The following is a 20,398-nucleotide window of genomic DNA, read 5'->3' as shown; positions in this document are numbered from 1 at the left end:
TGCATTTCCAAATTTAATATAAATTTATTTTCCTAAAATTCCAGTTCATGTCAATTTTTCCAAAAATAAATTTAGACACACTGTATTAATTGTATTTTCAAAAGATTATTTAAAATAACAATTTTTATTTGGTGTAATTATTATTATCAACGATACAATAGGTCAAAGGTCCGCATTTTGGTAGGTATAAAACTGTCTGCCCACTGATCTTATATAATAGTAAAAAAAATTCAAGACAAACCAGAAATAAAAATCACAACAGAAGATGAAAACTACGGCATTATTTTTTTGTTTTTGCATCATTGCTATCAGCCAAGTATTTGGTGACGAAGATCTTCCAGATATTAAAGTACAAAATGAAGATCCAGAAGCTCAAGCTGCAAGATCTTTTAGAAAAGAAGGTAAGCATTAGTTTCATTTTTTCATTGATAACACTAGTTTACAACCAATTGGCGACTGGAATGCAATATGCTGTTTTTTGTTAATTTTTGCTCTCTGAATATGATTATGATGATAAAAAGTTCCTAACGAGTAAGATTTTTGAGTTATGATCTTTAAAAAAAATGAGTTACGATTTTTGAGTTATGAATATTTTACTAAATTTTTTTTAAAACAGTCATTTGTAATATATCGGGGTGTGATGTTATCAAATTAACATTTTTTCTAAAAATTGTGCATAATTTGACCACCCTGGGATATCTAATGTCTACGAATAACACATTATCATTTAAATAAAAAATAGATCAAAGGTAATCCTTAATCCGTAAACCTACCCATTTAAACTTATATAGTTCTAAACCGTTTTAACGACTGTTACTTCTGCATGACAAAACTGTCTGTGTTTTCAAGGAGAAGCAAGCATAAAATTGAATATCCAGAGTCCTGGACAGCTATCCTAGTTTTTTACTATGCAGGATAAAATGTGTGTTCGTGTTAATCCACATAGTGTTATGGGAAAATTGGGATATGCATAAAATTGTGTACAAAAGACTTACAATATTTTTTGTTTCTAGTTCTGAACTTATGTGTATATAGTATAAAATTTTTTTTATAATAAATAGCAATATTTGATGCATTCTATAACTCAAAATCTAACATTTCACCTGACAAAACAATGTACGCGTGGACCCCTGTGCAGAAATGCACGGCACCTTAAGAAGAAGATAACTCAAAATCTATACGTGGTGGAAAAATTTAGTGTTTGAATGATTCGCACTCAGAGCGCTTTAAACTCCACGGTACAGCCATTTTAACATCTGTCGCAAATTTTTTTTTATTTATTTGTTGACTAGTGTAATTGACGATGTATCCTTTTTTAAGAAAAAAGAAAAATGTATCCTTTTTTAGAAAAATACATGTATATCCTTTTTTTCTACTTCTAGTCCAGGAACCGAAGCTTTTCACCTCGCAATTTTTACAGAATGGATTGATTTGCTTGAAAATTTTAAAATAAGTAGTGGATAGTCCAAGGATCAAAATCTATATGATGCCGAAAGGCGCTTTTACTATGGGGGTGGTTGCCACCCCATCTTGGGCGTGGAAATTTTTTATTATATTTTGACCGCAAAAGTTGATAAAAACATTCATTTCAAGCAAAAAATGTTCTATACATTTTTTTGATAAAATTAATATTTTTCGATTTATTCGCTATAGAAAGTGTTAGTTTTATATCGAAAAAATCAATGTTTTTTGATATTATACTAATTTACTATTCACTCAATTTTTGCCGTGGAAAATTTTTTTCAGACCGTGATCTTGGGAATTAAATAACCTACAATTTCATACTTAAACATTTTTTCGTATCTCTGATGCAAATCTTTCTATTCTGAAGAAAATGGCATTTTTTACCAAACTACAAAAATTCGTTATTCGCTTTTAACTCCAGTTTTTTTAAAACTAATCATTCTAAGCCAGCGAAGCTTCTGGAATCTATTACTAATACATAAATAAAGAAGCATAATTAATACAAATGACTAAAAACACCGCTAACTTACTTTAGTATGCTTCAATTGGATTTCTCCTTTTTTTTTTCAAAAAAATATATTGATTTTTTAACCGTAACTTTTTTATTTTTTATCCTAGAAAGTTTAGTAAAAAAGAATTTTGTAGGATTCTAGAGGATCTATAAGGATATTAATATTAAATCCTTTTAAAATGCTCAGTCGCAAAAAGAGATGACTGTAAAAGAGTTGGTAAAGGTCGTTTTGCATGTTATTACAAGTTTTAATTGTCAATAGCTCACTCAATTTTTGCCATAGAAAAAATTTTTGCTAACCCCTGTCTTGGGAATTAAATAAGCTACAATTTTATATTTAAATATTTTTTCGTCCCTCTGATGCTAATCTTTCTATTCTGAAGAAAAGGGCATTTTTTACCAAACTACAAAAATTCGATATTCGCTTTTAACTCCATTTTTTTTTAAAACTAATTATTCTAAGCCGGTCAAACCTCTAGAACCTATTAATAATACATAAATATAGAAGACCAAATAAGGTCAATAACTAATTTTAATTAGGGCGGTAAGTTGGGAGAAGTTTCCGATCACTTTTTCGCTGACAAAAAATAGGGACAGACATTCTTTTCATAATAAGTCACTTAATTTTTGAGCTAGAGACTTTTTATATTTCTGTAGATATATATTTTTAAATACTTTAAATTAGTTTGAACAAATTATCCTCGAAAAATGCACTGGTTTCCCGTCTTTTGATTTTGAAAAAACAATATTTAGCATTTGACGGAGAAGAGCTAACATATAATAAAGTATAGCTCGATTACTATTGGTCTTAAAGAAAATAAAAAAAAATGTTTATTTTATTTTTTCAAAAGGTACATTTTTGTTAACCAAAGTTGTGTTGATAAAACAAAAACTTTTTGAGTTATTAGCAGAAAACTGATTAAAAACATAAATTTTCTCGATATAAAACTCACACTTTCGAAAGCGAATAAATCGAAAACTATTAATTTTATCAAAAAAATGTATATAAGGTTTTTTGCTTAGAATGAATGTTTTTACCAACTTTTGCGGTCAGAATAAAATAAAAAATTTCCACCACCGAGATGGGGTGGCAACCACCCCCATGGTAAAGCGCCTTTCGGCCTCATATAGATTTTGATCCTTGGACTATCTACTACTTATTCTCAAATTTTCAAGCAAATCGATCTATTCTGTAAAAATTCCGAGGTTTTGTCCTATTTCAAGCTTCATTACTTGGACTATTCTTCTTTCTGTTTATCAGCAATTTTGCTTGTTCATTGGCATCATCAATGTTTTGATATATGTTTTCAATAGTTTTGAAGATGGATTATCCTTATTTTTGTCCAATATCTTTTTGACTTTTTTATGACAAAACGATTGATTTTGTTTCATTTATATTTGGTATCGTTAGTATCGTATCTTGTTTATATTTTTCTAACATTTATTGATTTTCTCAGAATATTGTGTTTGTTGTTCATAGAAAAAGTTAGCCACGTTAGTCAGCAACAAACACTCAGATAAAAGCGGTTTACGTGAAAAAAAAATGCCTGGTTTGTTTCGTTCGTAATAATATTTTTGTCCTTCTGCAGATTGTAACCTAGGTGTAGAAACTGGATTCCGTTGTCGTGCCAGGAAGCCAGTGTATAGATGGAGCAACGAGGACAATAAATGTGTCAAAGACTACTATGGAGGCTGTCATGCTACCAAAAACAACTTCAGGTCTAAAGATGACTGTGTCAAGACCGCCACCCCAGTTTGCTCTAGCTAATTTTAGATTAATCAAAAACATGCATTTATAAAAAATATAAAACATATTTTATGAGAATAATAAATAAATTTAATAAATAAATAATTTTTTGTAATATTAGCATTTTTTATCTGAGAAATGAATCAAAGAAGACTAGGAAAAATCTGACACAGACCAGCCAAGAGTGGGGATCATGCTTTTAAAGTATATTAAAAACAAATAATGATCTATAGTGGATTTGGAAATTAATGACAGTACACTCTTTATGGTAGAAAATTACAACGGAATATTAATAACAATCTCAATAATAAAATTAATAATTTTTAAATTAGGAACAAAGAAAAACTCCAAAATTCAATTCTGATCGTTTAAGTCGGCAGTTGAAGCATAGCTGAATTGTAAAAAAACACAACAAAATGTATGGGAATGTTAGGATCATAGGATGGAGCAATGTTTTGTATATCGCACCCTCAGTAATATAGAGGCACAATTCAAAAAAGCAGATTGTTGGGAAATCGCGTTTAAAGATTCTGGTTTCCAATATTACAGCTATTTTTTCAAATAACATGCTTATTATTTAAGTTATAAATGTGAAATTTGGCAGATTTGTTACTTGATAATTGCAACACAATAAATAGCCATAATAAAAAATAATAATATAAATAAATTACATTAATTACATGTAATGGAAAAAAGTACTTCCAAGTTACAAAAAACATAACAGAAATAAGGAACTCTTTAAGTTTGATCCCTTATATTATGAATGCTCTGTCACTGTTTATGAAAAATAGCGATCATTATGAATTATACCCATTTATTTATTATATTTTCTATAATATAACGGCTCAACTAAAAACTGTTCTAATATAATACAAAATGTTAAAACACAAACTCACCAGCATATTCGTCATAGAAAGACATGTTACCGATTGCTACCTTGTAGCAGTAAAAACAAGAGGTGGGCGGAAGAGTAAAGAGAGAGGCACAAATATACAGGGTGTAACAAAAATACAGGTCATAAATTTAATCACGTATTCTGGGACCAAAAATAGTTCGATTGAACCTAACTTACCTTAGTACAAATGTGCACATAAAAAAAGTTACAGCCCTTTGAAGCTACAAAATAAAAATCGATTTTTTCCAATATATCGAAAACTATTTGAGATATTTTATTGAAAATGGACATGTGGCATTCTTATGGCATTAGTATCTTAAGAAAAAATTATAGTGAATTTTAGACACCCCATAAAAGTTTTATGGGGGTTTTGTTCCTTTAAACCCCTCCCCCCCCCCCAAACTTTTGTGTACGTTCCAATTTAATTATTATTGCAGTACCATTAGTTAAACACAATGTTTTAAAAACTTTTTTGCCTCTTAGTACTTTTTCGAAAACTCGAGTTTTTATCAAGATATTTTGAATATTTGTCAAATCCACCACATATTTGTATATGCACAAGTACGATTATTAGACCAGGGTAATAAGACAAAAATATAACCTGTTCGTGACACTCGAGCAGCCAGGGTACTTAAGCGTTTTTTCGACAAGTAATACCTATAGGATCAAATTGTAACTATTTCCTGCGTGAGATCTGGCGGCCATTTTTATTTATAAACAATTAACTGTCAAAAAATGGCATTTTTCCCTTTTTTTTTCAAATCAATGGAAAACAGTGAAACTTATGATTTTTTTAGTACAAATATCTTTGAGATTACGGAACAAGCTTTAAAATGACATATTACAAAGTTTGATATACTCATTTATTGTTAATATAATTGCGAAAAAAGGTCGGAATTGCAAAAAACATTATTTTTGCAATAACTGCTGTAAAAATTAGTGTACGGGTTTGAAACTTTTGTCAAATGAGGGTTCTTTAGTGCTTAATATGTGATAAAAATTTCAAAGTGATTCATTCAATTGTTTAAATTTTATTCGAATTGTTTATCTCAGTGAGCATTTTTTTTGCACTAACATAAGTCAGAAAAAAATGACGTTAGAACCATTCCACAGGTGTCAAATGGAAGAGCATGAACTATGTTTTCAACTTGGTTTAAAAAAAGCGAATAAAAAATGCATTTATTAGTAATAAATAATTGTGCAAAAGTATCGTAAATCTCTCCTTATAAATTTTTTGAATAACTTTTTCCAAAAAAATTAACTTTTTTACCCTGTTTTAAGTGCACAACTAGCAAGTAATGTTATTTATATCATAATTGATAAAAAATTTTAATAAATATATATAATTTCTTATATAACAAAATAAAAAGTTTATAAGGAAAGATTTACGATACTTTTGCATAATTATTTATTACTAATAAACGCATTTTTTATTCGCTTTTTTAAACCAAATTGAAAATATAGCTCATGCTCTTTCATTTGACATCTGTGGAATGGTTCTAAAGTCATTTTTTTCTGACTTATGTTATTGTAAAAAAATGCTCTCTGGGATAAACAATTTGAATAAAATTTAAACAATTGAATGAATCGCTTTGAAATTTTTATCACACATTAAGCACCAAAGAACCCTTATATGACAAAAATTTTAAAGGTGTACACTAATTTTTACAATAGATATTGCGAAATTAATTTTTTTTGCAATTCCGACCTTTTTTCGCAATTATATTAACAATAAATGAGTATATCAAACTTTGTAATACGTCATTTTAAAGCTTTTTCCATAATCTCAAAGATATTTGTTCTAAAAAAACCATAAGTTTCACTGTTTTCCATTGATTTGAAAAAAAAACGGAAAAATGCCATTTTTTGACACTTAATTGTTTATAAATAAAAATGGCCGCCAGATCCTACGCAGGAAATAGTTACAATTTCATCTTGTAGGTATTACCTATCGAAAAAACGCTTCAGTACCCTGGCTGCTAGAGTGTCATGGAAAAAACCTTATTACCCTGGACTATATGGAGACTTGGTAATAATATGAAAATTTATTTATGATTTACATTTTTAGGTATATTTTGATGCGTTTTAAAAAAGAAGCCACATCTCGATAAAAGGTGCCTTATCGTAAAAATACAAAGAGGCAAAAAAGTTTTAAAAACACTTAATTGGAACGTACACAAACATTTGGGGGGTTTAAAGGAACAAAACCTCCATAAAATTTTTATGTAAACATATTAAAAAACAAGCCGCAACTCGATAAAAACTGCCTGATCGAAAAAATACTAAGAGCCAAAAAAGTTTTAAAAATAGTGAATTTAACTAATGGTACCACAATAATAATTTAATTGGAACGTACACAAAAGTTTGGGGGGGTTTAAGGTAACAAAACCCCCATAAAATTTTTATGGGGTGAACAAATTTCACTACAATTTTTCTTTAAGATGCTCCTGCCATAAGATTGCCACAAGTCACAACTTTCACAATTCTCCCACAATTTTCGTTAAAAAATCTTTAATGGTTTTCGATATATTTAAAAAAATCGATTTTCATTTTGTAGCTTCAAAGGGCTGTAACTTTTTTTATGTGGATATTAGTACTAAGGTAAGTTAGGTTCATTCGAACTATTTTTGTTTCCAGAATATTTGATTTAATTTATGACCTGTATTTTTGTTACACCCTGTAGTTACTGAACCATTTAATGTTCTTTTTATCTCTCTGTCAGGGCTAACCGGTAGAGAATTTCATTTTGTGCCCATATCATTTAAAATCACAGTTTACACAAATTTTGAGTTAGGCCCTTATATTACTGAGGGTGCGATATGTTATAGTCAAAGCCCGAATTTCAGTTACTCCTAGGTTTGACTAGGCAGTCCTCAGGTCTGACTGACGGTCTTAGTCAAAGCCCGAAATAAATTAAAGTTTCGTCCTTTGACTAGTCAAACCTAGGAGGGACTAAGTTGGCCAGGCAAAGGTCGAAATTTAATTTTATGAAATCGGGGTTTGACTAGTCAAACCCCGATCATCTACTAAAATGTTGTAATTTGTTAAATTAGGTTTATTAAAACGTCATTTATTATTTTAATAAAAAATTAGTGTTTATTCTGACATGTTGAGGCAGTATGGCATTTAGTGTTGCACAATACGTTGACTTTTTACACTTACATAATTTTGAAGAGCATTTCTTATTGCAGTAGCATTTTTAAAAGTCTTCTTCTCCAAATTTAGAATATTTTATACTAATAAAATAAAAAAAAATTTTCTTTTTTTATCATCTCTTTTTTATTTTATACTAATTTCTCTTAGAGACAGCTTAAAGTCAGGAACATCTTCGAAATTAAGAAAATGATCTTTGGATTCTCTTACTTAATTTCTTAAAAAAAGTGTGTTTATTGTTCCATATTTCGTACAAACTCTATACAAACCGTCAATTGTTTTATCTTGTATGATACCCAAAATATTCGAGCATCTCCTTTGGCTCTATCAAAGCTGGGGATAGGTATTGCTACAATTTTTTCAATCGAAATTAGAGGAAATTACACCAAACAAATGTGTGTTACACCAGAACACATGAGAAACTTATTTCATTAAATATTTACAAATATTATTAAAATTTTTCCACAGAATAAAAATATTTTAAGGAAATAGCTTCCACAGATTTGTATGAGTTTAGTATACACTTTCCAATAATTCTTCTTTATTTAATGAAACGTGAAACGTTATTTCAGCTTGTAATATTATGAGGCAGAAAATTTTGTGTTGTACGTTTCCCACTCTGAATCTATCAAAATCCGTCTGAGTAGGGCGAACGGAGTTTGATTCTTATTTACACGTAATTTGGTAATTTCTTCAGATAAAGTTTGTTATATTTACAAAAAGAGAGCTCTGACGCATATACGTGCATAACTTTTAATCAGTGATACATGTTGTGTGCTTGTACACTTGGTGCATACTATGAAGGTTTTGAAAGAAAAGTTACATGCATTCGTTGTACACAAACAGAAAAGATTAAAATAAAGGAAAGGCGATTGAAGGTTTTCATGTGCAGGCTAATGCTATGAAACAATATAGTGAAAAAAATTTCCTCCAATTTCGATCGGAAAAACTGTAACAATACCTATCCCCAGCTTTGATAGAGCCAAAGGAGATGCTCGAAATATTTTGGGTAGCATACAAGATAAAACAATTAACGGTTTATATAGAGTTGGTATAAAATACACACTTTTTTCAAGAAATCAAATAAGAGAATGCAAAGAGAATTTTCTTAATTTCGAAGATGTTCCAGGCGTTAAGTTGTCTCAAAGACAAATATGTCTTTGAGACAGAGTACGTTTCGATAGCGATACTAATTGTAGCGATATTAATTATAGAGAATCATAAATTCAATCTCCATATTAATCATCCAGATGGCGTTTGTCATTTAAATAATTTGATGTTTTTATATTGCAATTAAAAAACTATTTATAAGCTTTTTTAACAGTCTTAGGAAGATTCTCTGCAACTTATCTTTAAGTATCAATATACGCATCATAATTCTTAGATGTTACGTCTTTAGTGCCCTCCTCCACTGAGTAGAAAACCGAAGTCTTACAGAAAATGCCATAAAACGATTAGAGGCATTTGAAATGTGGTGCTACCGACGTATGTTGAGGGTCTCATATATACACACCACACAACTAACATAACTATTCTCCAGACGCCAAGAAAAGACAAAGAAATTATTAACACCGTAAAGAACATAAAATTGGCTTATTTCGGCCACATTATTTTAATAACAAATAACGACTTTTAAGTATTTTTTGTATGTTAAGTGAATCAAATGCAGCAAATACCAATGTTATATTTGTTATATTTTGAAAAGATTATTAGAAGTAAAAATAATATCCAACAAAATATTTGGTTCATTTTATGCACTTCATGTTATCGAAGATGCAATAGGTCATGACCTATATTTTGATATAAAACTATTTTGTTTCTAATGTGCACAGTTCAACAGTAACACCCATTCAGACAAGAAACCAGTAACAAACGAAGAAGACGATGAAAACTGCTGTCCTATTTTTCTGCTTTTGCATTGTAGCAAGCAGCCAAGTCTATGGTAACCTTCTTGCAGCGAATATAGAAGGAAGACCAGTAGAAGCAAGACCAAAACCTTTTACAAAAGTGGGTAAGTACATCACAAATTAATAATGTTTGGAGCCTTGACTTTTCGCAGATGCTTTGCTTTCTGTTTGATGTATCATTTTCGTCGATAAAAATTATTTTTTCCTATAACTGACATGAAATGTCATAATTTGCCACCTCCTTGTCAGTTGCTGAACGTCACATTTTATCCCATGGGGAAAAATCGATTTTTTTCTATCCCGCTGAGGGAAAATTACAATTATTATTAAATATACAATAACCAAATTTATAACAATCGATTTGTTTCGTGTTTTCTATACATGGAAAACTATTATCCTGGTCTATTTCTGTCAACTTAAAAACACTTTTTTCTATAATATGCAGGAAGATTAGGAATCACTGTTAATTTCCTTCAGATTTTGCTAATCTTTGACAACACTTCGACAAAAATTTTTTTTGGCAACGTCACCTACATTTCTAATTATTGATGGATTCGACCGTTACTTGATGGAAGTTCATTTTATCTAACAATAAAAAACTGAAAACGTTTGTTTTCTATACTTCCACAAAATTTATTATATCTAAGTGACTACAGCTGTTTCGGCGGAGTGCCTTTCTCAAGTAATATAGTTTACAATGTGTTTGCCTTTTTAATCTTCAACTGAAGAGGTTGAGGAGTGGGGAGCTGTTTGTCTCGAGTTGGTCATTCAGAATTATATCTGTATTTTTCAGTTTATTAATTTCCATAGATTCTAAAAAAGATAGCTTAAGGCCTTTATTTTGAATATGTAGAATTTTAAACTCTTCATTGAAAGAATGATTATGATCTAGAAGGTGAAGTGCGTATGTAGAAGTGTCTGTTTTTCTATTGTTGAATGCCCTTTTGTGTATATTAAGAACAATAAAAGCCGAAAGAGAAAGCAACTACAGAGTGGTGTGTACAAACTAACTTGTGGTGACTGTCCGAAAACGTACATCGGTCAAACTGGCAGAACTTTTGACAAACGGATAGCAGAATACAAAAGGGCATTCAACAATAGAAAAACAGACACTTCTACATACGCACTTCACCTTCTAGATCATAATCATTCTTTCAATGAAGAGTTTAAAATTCTACATATTCAAAATAAAGGCCTTAAGCTATCTTTTTTAAAATCTATGGAAATTAATAAACTGAAAAATACAGATATAATTCTGAATGACCAACTCGAGACAAACAGCTCCCCACTCCTCAACCTCTTCAGTTGAAGATTAAAAAGGCAAACACATTGTAAATTATATCACTTGAGAAAGACACTCTGCCGAAACAGCTGTAGTCACATAGTTGTAAATAATAAATTTTGTGGAAGTATAGAAAACAAAAGTTTTCAGTTTTTTATTGTTAGACATTTCTAATTAGTTATTGATATTCTATTTATAGTGTAGGAAACAGAGGTTGAACCTTGCAAAATGGACACAAGTCCGGTTTTATTTTTTTTTTTTCGTTATATCAAGGGGTGCTTATTATAAGACTAACCTTTTCTGAAAAAATTTAGCCCCGGAATCCCCCTTTTCACCCCTTTAAAGGGGATAATTTGTGATTTTTGCGGAACGTAGCCCTTCATGTATCATTTACAAAAAATTTATTTTATACAAATATGAAGAGGACTATATTTTCTACGATTTATTTCCCGACAGCATATGTCTATCATCCACCGTTTATCGGGGGTGGCGCCCCAAAGTTGACAAGTTTTTAAAAAAGATGTTTTTAAAAAATATATATTTTTCTCTAACTGTAAAGGAAATTAAGAAGAAATCCTGCGGCAATTATTTACAAATAAGTGGCTGATTTTTTGGTATAGGTTTCACTTAAGGGTAATTGCCCTATTTTTAATTACAGGGTGTTACATTTTAAAAAACCCCTTTTTATACCATCTGAACCGCTTCTGCTACAGTAAAAAGACTTTCAGCGATTACCCATGTACTGGTGCTATTTACAAATTTGTATAATGCACCCCCATTTTTTCCCCGGAACCACCCCAAATTAAAGAAGAATTAATAAATAAAGTGATTTTCTTGGAATCCTTCACACACAATGCCCTTTATTAACATGCTTCATATATAATTTTGTGCACGTTATTATTACCCATACATGGACACCAAAAGCGATTCCCCTGTAGTCAAAAAAAAATAAATAAAATGGGGGGTTGAAATTTTTTTTTTGTTATTTGCTTTTTGATCCATATGGGCATATGCTTCATCAATAGTGCTTTTCAAAAATATATATGGTTATTGCAACATTCCTGCGGAAACCACCCCTATCCTTGAAAATATACTGCAGAAACTACCCCTATTCCTTTGCGAGGATGTTTTTACGATTTTCTCATTACCTATGCATTCTTTTTAAACAAAACTTATACAAGGTTAAAGATCACTATTTACTCTAAAAATTAGGCCCTATTCATTTTTTTCGTATAAGCAACCGTTACGGCACAGTGGCGCCGTAAACCTCATATATGCTTTGGAGGGCTCCAATTTTTGTTCTTTTTTTTCGTCATCTGTTCGTTTTATTGATAAAGTACTTATGTAAAATAAAACAACACAGTGTAACCTACAAATTATGACCTTTGCATATTTTACAATCTTTGCGCCCCAAAGCCACAGTGGGGGCCCAAAATCAATTTTTGCATATTTTCGCCACCTACACGCATTTTATTGCATTAATGCTACCTTAATAGCACACTATTTACCCTTAAGTGGTCGCTAAGCAGTGGCGGATCCAGGGAGGGGTGATGGGGTAGTCACCTCCCCCCCTCTCAAACCAAGTGATATTATATTCAAAGATTATAAAAATATTCATTTATTTTTATAGAAATACTTATATTATATTATTATTTTTATAAGAATGGCGTACTTTTTATGCTTTAGCGACAGTGGAGGATCCAGCATCGTTAAGAGGGGGGTGCCAATTTGCTAAATTTCTATAAAAATAAAATAATATTTTTATAATCCTTGAATATAATATCACTTGGTTTGAGAGGAGGGGGAGGTGATCACCCCCATCACCCCTCCCTGGATCCGACACTGATTAGCGACCACCTAAGGGTAAATATTGTGCTATTAAGGTAGCATTAATGCAATAAAATGCGTGTAGGTGGCGAAAAAATGCAAAAATTGATTTTGGGCCACCACTGTGGCTTTGGGGCGCAAAGATTGTAAAATGTGCATAAGTCATAATTTGTAGGTTACACTGTGTTGTTTTATTTTATATAAGTACTTTAAAGTATTTTAAGTATTTAAGTATTTTAAAGGGGTGAAAATGGGGGTTCCCGGGCGAAATTTTTTCAGAAAAAGTTAGTCTTATAATATGCACCCCTTAATATACCAGAAAAAAAATAAAAACGGACTTGTGTCCATTTTGCAAGGTTCGACCTTTGTTTCCTACACTATTAATTTTATTTTTACGACATATTGTTGAAAAATCTGCTATTTTTGCTACTTATATAATGAATATCTATTTTTTTTCTTTGTTTTATCTATTTTTGTTAGTATGTATTCATCATTATCATTCTCTTTGCCTTATCCCTATGCGGGGTCGGCTTCCCTAATTGCATTTCTCCACACAAATCTATCCTGGGTCATATCAATATTAATCCCCTTTACCAACATGTCCTGCCTAATCGTCTCCCCCCCACGTCTTCTTTGGTCCTCCTCTCAGGGCCGTCTCAACCATACATGGCGCCGGGGTGCAAAACTCATCTTTGCGCCCCCTTTTGTCAGAAGATTATATAGGTTATAAGTACGCTAATTATGTTTCCTTTCTTTATTTATACAGGGTGGACCAAAGAAAACAGTCCACCTCGATATTTGGCAGTAGTTATTTGATTTTAAGGAAATGCCGAAACAGGTCGATTTTTATTTTTAAATTACAATTTTTTGATATACAGTAGAACCCGCAAATCCGAACCCCGCTAATCCGAACGTTCAGCAAATCCGAACCAACAGAAAGTGAACAAAATTAAAAAATTCACGACAAAAACTTAAAAACCTGTTTATTATACAGAGTAAAACCAGAAATTGAACAATATAGGATTAATAGGGCTTTGACATTTAAAATTTCTTAAAAATGAATACTTACGTACTTTATACGTAGTGCTTATAAAAGGTTACATATAAACTTACTTCAATTCTCTTGCAGTCAACTTAAGTCCAAAAATATTGTGTCAATTAATTTAATTCAAAAATTATTTTTTTGGCCACCCTGTATAAATAGTGATATTATTGTTTATATTACTGAATAGGGAATTGAACATCCTTTCAAATGAGCTACGCACGATCGCTATTCCCATTTAAAAAATGATCGATTATGTCATCACTCTCAGATGGATGACGTCACCAGTATGAAATACATGTTAAAGAATTGCAATATAAAAATAAAAATCGAAATATTTCTCCATTTCCTTAAAATCTAATAACTACTGCCAAATATCGAGGTGGACTGTTTTCTTTGGCCTATCTTGTGTATTAAAAAACATGGTTTCAGTATTCAAAAGAGATCAATCTTATAAACTATACCATACTTTTTAAAGTAACGGTATATCAAAATCAACTTTTTTAGCTTTTAAGTTGGAAAAAGTTTTTATTGCTGCAGTGATATCTATTTTTACTTGCTTTTCTCTACTTATTACAGCCAAAGTTTTTTGATCAATTTAAGTTTAGAAAAAGAGCTTTCTCCTACAGCTATTGTTACTGGAAAGGTTAAATATTATCCTTAGACATGTAGAAATATTTGGAAAAACGGAGAGTAAATTATTTTGGAATATATATAGCTTAAAATATTGAGTGGAGTTGTGTCTATATTTTAAAAAATATTGGTAACAATTATTCTAACTCATGGAATAGATCTCCATAATTTATATCAGATCTGTTTCCAAGCGCTAGTTTTTTTTTGTAAATTTAAACATTGTGTTGTTTTTGAAGTGTTCTTCGGAGTTTCTCCAACTCAATATACTTACCATGAAAGAAAAATTATAATTATGTTCCCTCAACATTTCAAATCTTTCACTTAATTTTGCAATGGCAATGTCCAATATATAATAATAGAAGTTAACTTTAAAACTTTGTTTAGGCAGCGTTTAGACACAGCGATAAATCGAAGCAATTTATAGATATCAATCGAGTTGCTTCAACTTATCATTGTGTGTAAACGGTAAATCGCAGCGATTTTTCGGAATTGTAATTGAATTCTAGTTGATATCGGATTGCATCAATTTATTGTAACGATCGAGTTGTTTCAGTTTATAATCAATCGCAACAATTTATCGTCACAATAAAGTGCTGCGATTTATCGCGGCGATTCGGATACACTGATAACACAGGCCTACAGAAAAAAAATTGTTTTGGTGCCGTGAATCCTTAAGCTGATTTTTACTATATTAGGGGCGATAAATCGAAATATGGATTTCGTTTTTTTGTATCAGCTCTAGTTTTATGGATATGGCAAAATCCGAAATTAGAGCTTTAATATTTGAGATAATGAAGAATGTGCTATTCAAAGGAATGAACATTGTTAATTAAACTTATTCCTCAGTATATATTTGTTGTCCTCACTGTATTATGCCTTATTTATGCAAGAAATAATACTTTATTATCGTTACATTACTATTTTATAAGGAAATAAAACAGCTTGGAGAGTATTTTTAAACTTTTAAAATGATACATTTACCACTTGTAAACCCATTCAGCCTCCATCTAATAATGGCTCATAGCCCATGGACCATGCTTCGCCTACATAGGAAGGAAGCTTCCCCAGATAAGTTTGGAAAAACTTAAAGCTGGAATCTTTGATGGACCACAGATCAGACTTCTTACAGAGGATCCAGATTTTGTGGGGTCAATGAATGAAGTAGAGAAAAAAGCTCGGCTTTCATTTGTGGATATTATGAAAAATTTTCTGGGAAATCACAAAAGTGAAAACTATGCTGAGCTGGTAAACCGTTTGCTGAATGACTTCCAATCACTTGGATGGAATATGAGCATCAAATTCAACTATCTTCACAGCCACCTGTACTGTATTGCTGAAAACTTAGATGACATAAGTAATGAGCAAGGTGAGAGACTTCACTAAGAGATAAAAACCATTGAGGACCGCTACCAAGGAAGACGGGGCATGGGCAGCCTATGGAAAACTCAAAGACATCTTCAAAAGCGATATACCAATTTCTTTAAAACGTAAAACATGTGACCAATGTGTGTTGCCTGTGGTGACTTACTTACTTACTTAGTCCTAAGCCTTTCTACCTTTAGGTGTAAGGCTAAGCTAAGGCTGTGGTGACTTATGGTGCCGAAACTTTGACATTGATAGCTACAACTTCTAAAATGCTGCAAATAGCTCAGAGGAAACTGGAAAGGTCAATGCTGAGTATATCGCTTCGTGACCGAGTTGGAAATTAAGACTTGACTAAGAACATGAGTTACCGATGTAATTTCCCGAATTGCCACCCTGAAATGGAACTGGGCCGGGCACGTCCCCCGAATCAGTGATTGGAGGTAGACGAAGAGATTACTTGAGTGGAGGCCGAAATTAGACAGAAAAAAGTAGAGGAAGACCCCTACTCGTTGGACTGACGATGTCAAGAAAATATCAAGAAATTGGATGCAAAGTGCTCAAAATGGAGCACAATGGACAAAAATGAGGGAGGCCCATGTCCAGCAGTGGACGCAAAGGACTGGATGATGATGATGATGATGATGAAATGGCTTAAAATATACGTATTTTTTAATTGTTTGGTTTTTATTTTAATTTAGTATATTCATATCAGCATATTCGAATTTTAATGCATAAAAGCTGGCATGATCTACGTTATCTTGAAAACTAGAGCTGATAGAGCAAAACTAAGGCCATATTCGGAATCAGCACCCCTAATATACCCACAATCAGCTTTAAATACTTCGGCACCAAAAACACTGTTGGCCTGTGTAATTTTTACAAGATGGTGATTCATTGTCACTCCACATTCAATATTGGTCAAAATAGTGTACGTGTCACCTTTTTGAAATTATTGTCGGAATCTAAATGGGTTTCATATTTCATTTCTATATCGTAGGTGTAGTAAGCCTTAATAGCCTTTGTAAAAAATACCGAAAGTGCACTTGTATGTTTTTGTTATTTGTAGTTTTGTAGGACATTGTAGGACAAAAGGCGCAAGTTTGAGCCTAGCAAGTGTTCAGATTGCGCCCCTTGGACTTGGCGCCCGGGTGCTTCGCACCCCTTGCACCCCCGGGTTAAGACGGCCCTGCCTCCTCTCATACTCCTTCCAGGAATCTGCACTTCAGCTACTCTTCGTATTGGATGATTAACGTCTCGACGTTGAACATGACCAAACCATCTCAACCTATGCTCTCTCATTTTGGCATCAATTGGTGCCACACGTAGACTTCCCCTAATATACTCATTTTTAATTTTATCCTTTCTTGTCACTCCACTCATCCATCTAAGCATTCTCATATCCGCCACATGCATTCATTGTTCCTCTTTCTTTTTCACTGCCCAACATTCAGTTCCGTACATCATAGCCGGTCTTATGTCTGTTTTATAGAATTTTCCTTTCAGCTTCATTGGAATTTTTCTGTCACACAACACACCACTCGCTTCCTTCCACTTCATCCATCCAGCCCTAATTCTACTGCATGCATCTCCATCTATTTCTCCATTACTCTGTAATACCGATCCCAGGTACTTAAAACTATTGCTTTTTACAATCAGTTCACCATCCAAAGATCCCATTTTATTTGTAGTAACTCCATCTTTAAATGAACATTCCAAATACTCTGTCTTTGTCCTACTAAGTTTTAAACCTATTTCCTCCAGAGCTCGTGTCCACTGTTCCAGTTTTTGTTCTATTTCTCTCTTTCACTATTTCCTACTAACACGACATCATCAGCATACATTAAGCACCATGGAATGTTACCCTGTAGTTTCGCTGTTATCTGGTCCAAAACTAATGAGAATAAATACGGACTAAGCACCGAGCCTTGGTGCAATCCTACTTTCACATGAAATTTATCAATCTCTCCCACACCTGTCCTAACACTAGTCGTTACTCCCTCATACATATACCTCACAATCTGTACATATGCACCAAGGACTCCTTTCTTATTGAGTGCCCACCACAGAATCTCTCGAGTAACTCTATCATATGCTTTCTCAAGATCAATGAATACCATATGAGCGTTTGTTTCTTTACTTCTGTATTTTTCCATCAACTGTCTTATAATGAAAATTTCGTCTGTTGTTGATCTGCCCTGCATAAAGCCAAATTGATTCTCGGATATGTCGGTCTCTTCACGTATCCGTCTATCAATTACTCTCTCCCATATTTTCATGGTGTGGCTAAGCAGTTTTATAGCCCTGTAGTTTGTACACTGCTGTATATCTCCCTTGTTTTTGTAGACAAGTACTAGTATACAGCTTCTCCATTCGTCTGACATTTGTCCAACTTCCATAATTCTATTAAATAAACCTGCTAGCCACCTTGTTCCTGTCTCTCCCAATGCTCTCCATACTTCCCCAGGAATACCATCTGGACCTACCGCTTTTCCTTAGTATGTATTATATTTTAGAAATACACTTTCCTAAAAATAGTCTTTTTTCCAATTAAGAAATTTGTGAATTTTCATTTATAAATGATTGCAACGTCATCCTGAACTTGATTCGCCATCTATAGAGTCTAACGGAACATTTTTTTCCTTTTTAAACAACCCATATCATTTTTCCGACGGGTATTCTCAAATTGAAGTTGATTTCATGTAATCGAATGAACTATCCTCCAATAAAGTCGTCCCAGAAACGCGCCTCAAAAATAATATACTAGTAATGTGATTTAACAATTAATTTTTTTACAGATTGTAGTCTCGGTGTACACCAAGATGATGGACCCGTATGTTTAGCCTATATCCCTGTATACAGATGGAGCGGCGCTGAACAAAAATGTGTTAAAGACGTCTACGGAGGCTGCCGTCCGACCAATAATAACTTCAATACCGAGCAAGATTGTATCAAAACGGCCACTCCAGTTTGTTCTAATTAATTGTATATCCATGTGCATTATAAAAACTTATTGGATTTTATAAAAATAATAAAAAAATTAAGTGCTTCTTTTTTTTTCTTGCTTTACTGTAGAAATCGATACCTGTAGGGGTATAAATAATTTTGAAAAAACAGAAACATAGAGGGAGAAGAGATTTGATCCAATGATGTTACCAACGTCTTTTTAAGTTTTTTCAAAATCAAGTCATATAATATATATAATTTCATAAAGAAATTAACTTATAACGGGATGGACTATGGTTTTTGAAAAACGCCAAAAACAGATCCGTCCATCTGGCTTTTGTAGATCTTAAGCAGGCGTATGACTCGATACCTAGATCCACGCTATGGGAAGGGATGGAAGTCATCCAAGTTCCACGAATATTAATAAAAGCGGTAAAAGCACTCTACAAGAATGCTATCAAAACGGACAATAGAATATGCAGTCCATTTAGCGCTAACACAGACGGGACGGCGTACGTCGACTGAACCCCCGCTGAGATGTCGAAAGCGACGCATCCCTTACTACATATACTTTGATGCAGTGACACACACCAAGCGCTCTTAAAATTTTCGTTGCATCGACGTTCCCGCGACCCATCCTAGAAACCATATGTCGCCAATCGGTTTTACGACTTCGACGGCATATCATATTATGCGTGTATCGTGGTACAACACAGACGTTTGAGCTGGTTTCTAGCGAATTTTGTTGTGAATGTTGCCAAAGCTTGTTTAATGATGGAAATTACAGACTTGAACTATATTTTGACTTGAATTTTTTACTCCCATATCAAATTATTTTTATATGGGACTCATTGTATTTTTTTTATCTTTAAAGGGCAACTTTAAGTACATGTTGCTACAACAAAGTAATCTACTAAATAAATTATTTTTCAAACTCTTTGAAACTAATTTCACAAACATTCAAAAAGAATTTTCAAATCTGTAACCATTGATCAGTTTGACTTGACATGAGTTATTTGTCAAAAGGATTGATTTTAATACAACTAAAATTATTGACTCCATAAAAATATAAATAATAAACAGTTATCTTACCTTATTTATTATTTTATTTATTATGCTCTACAGGCTCAGGCCTTGTATTTACACTTTTACATAATACAGTTTATACTAATAATTTATATATAATTTTATTTGATGTCTAGGTATGTAAAAATTGCTGAACTATGGTTCTCCACTATATCCTATTTTTCGCCTTCTCTTTCCAGTGTGTAATTTCCATCAATACTATTATATTCCTGAAACTTTCTTGCAGTCCTTTTCTTGGTCTACCTCGTCTCCTAGTCCCAACTGGTCTTCTTAGCAGTACCATCTTTGGCATTATTTCCTTATCCATCCCCTCAACATGACCTGCCCACCTTATTCTTTATGAGTTGTGTATCTTGTTATACTTGGTTCCTTGTAAAGCATCCTTAATTCTTGATTGGTGCTTCTATGCCAGCCGTCTTCTGTATCTGTATTCTTTTCCCTGAAAATAGCGCTCAGTATGTTCCGTTCTCAACTCTCTATCATTTCTTCTTCTTTTATTTAGCACCCATGTCTCACATCCGTAGGTGACTGTTGCTCTTATTA

The 20,398-nt window shown here is 32.4% G+C and overlaps 3 protein-coding genes across 3 annotated transcripts in view; 2 read left to right on the top strand and 1 right to left on the bottom strand.

The window, feature by feature from the left end:
• Positions 1–20,398, bottom strand: part of LOC114324916 (tyrosine-protein kinase-like otk) — a 463,747-nt gene that overhangs the window by 229,522 nt on the left and 213,827 nt on the right. The gene's annotated exons all lie outside the window — the stretch shown is intronic.
• Positions 143–3,837, top strand: LOC114324924 (kunitz-type serine protease inhibitor bitisilin-1-like). The gene is made up of 2 exons (XM_028272849.2): positions 143–401; positions 3,565–3,837. The coding sequence occupies exons 1-2, from the start codon at positions 266–268 to the stop codon at positions 3,741–3,743; spliced, it is 315 nt and encodes a 104-aa protein (XP_028128650.2). The 5' UTR covers positions 143–265; the 3' UTR covers positions 3,744–3,837.
• On the top strand, positions 9,520–18,872 carry LOC114324925 (chymotrypsin inhibitor SCI-II). The gene is made up of 2 exons (XM_028272850.2): positions 9,520–9,781; positions 18,622–18,872. The coding sequence occupies exons 1-2, from the start codon at positions 9,655–9,657 to the stop codon at positions 18,804–18,806; spliced, it is 312 nt and encodes a 103-aa protein (XP_028128651.2). The 5' UTR covers positions 9,520–9,654; the 3' UTR covers positions 18,807–18,872.

This window comes from Diabrotica virgifera, chromosome 9 (assembly GCF_917563875.1).
Source record: "Diabrotica virgifera virgifera chromosome 9, PGI_DIABVI_V3a".
In the NCBI taxonomy this organism is placed as follows: domain Eukaryota; kingdom Metazoa; phylum Arthropoda; class Insecta; order Coleoptera; family Chrysomelidae; genus Diabrotica; species Diabrotica virgifera.
This window is presented reverse-complemented; position numbering and strand designations above follow the sequence as displayed.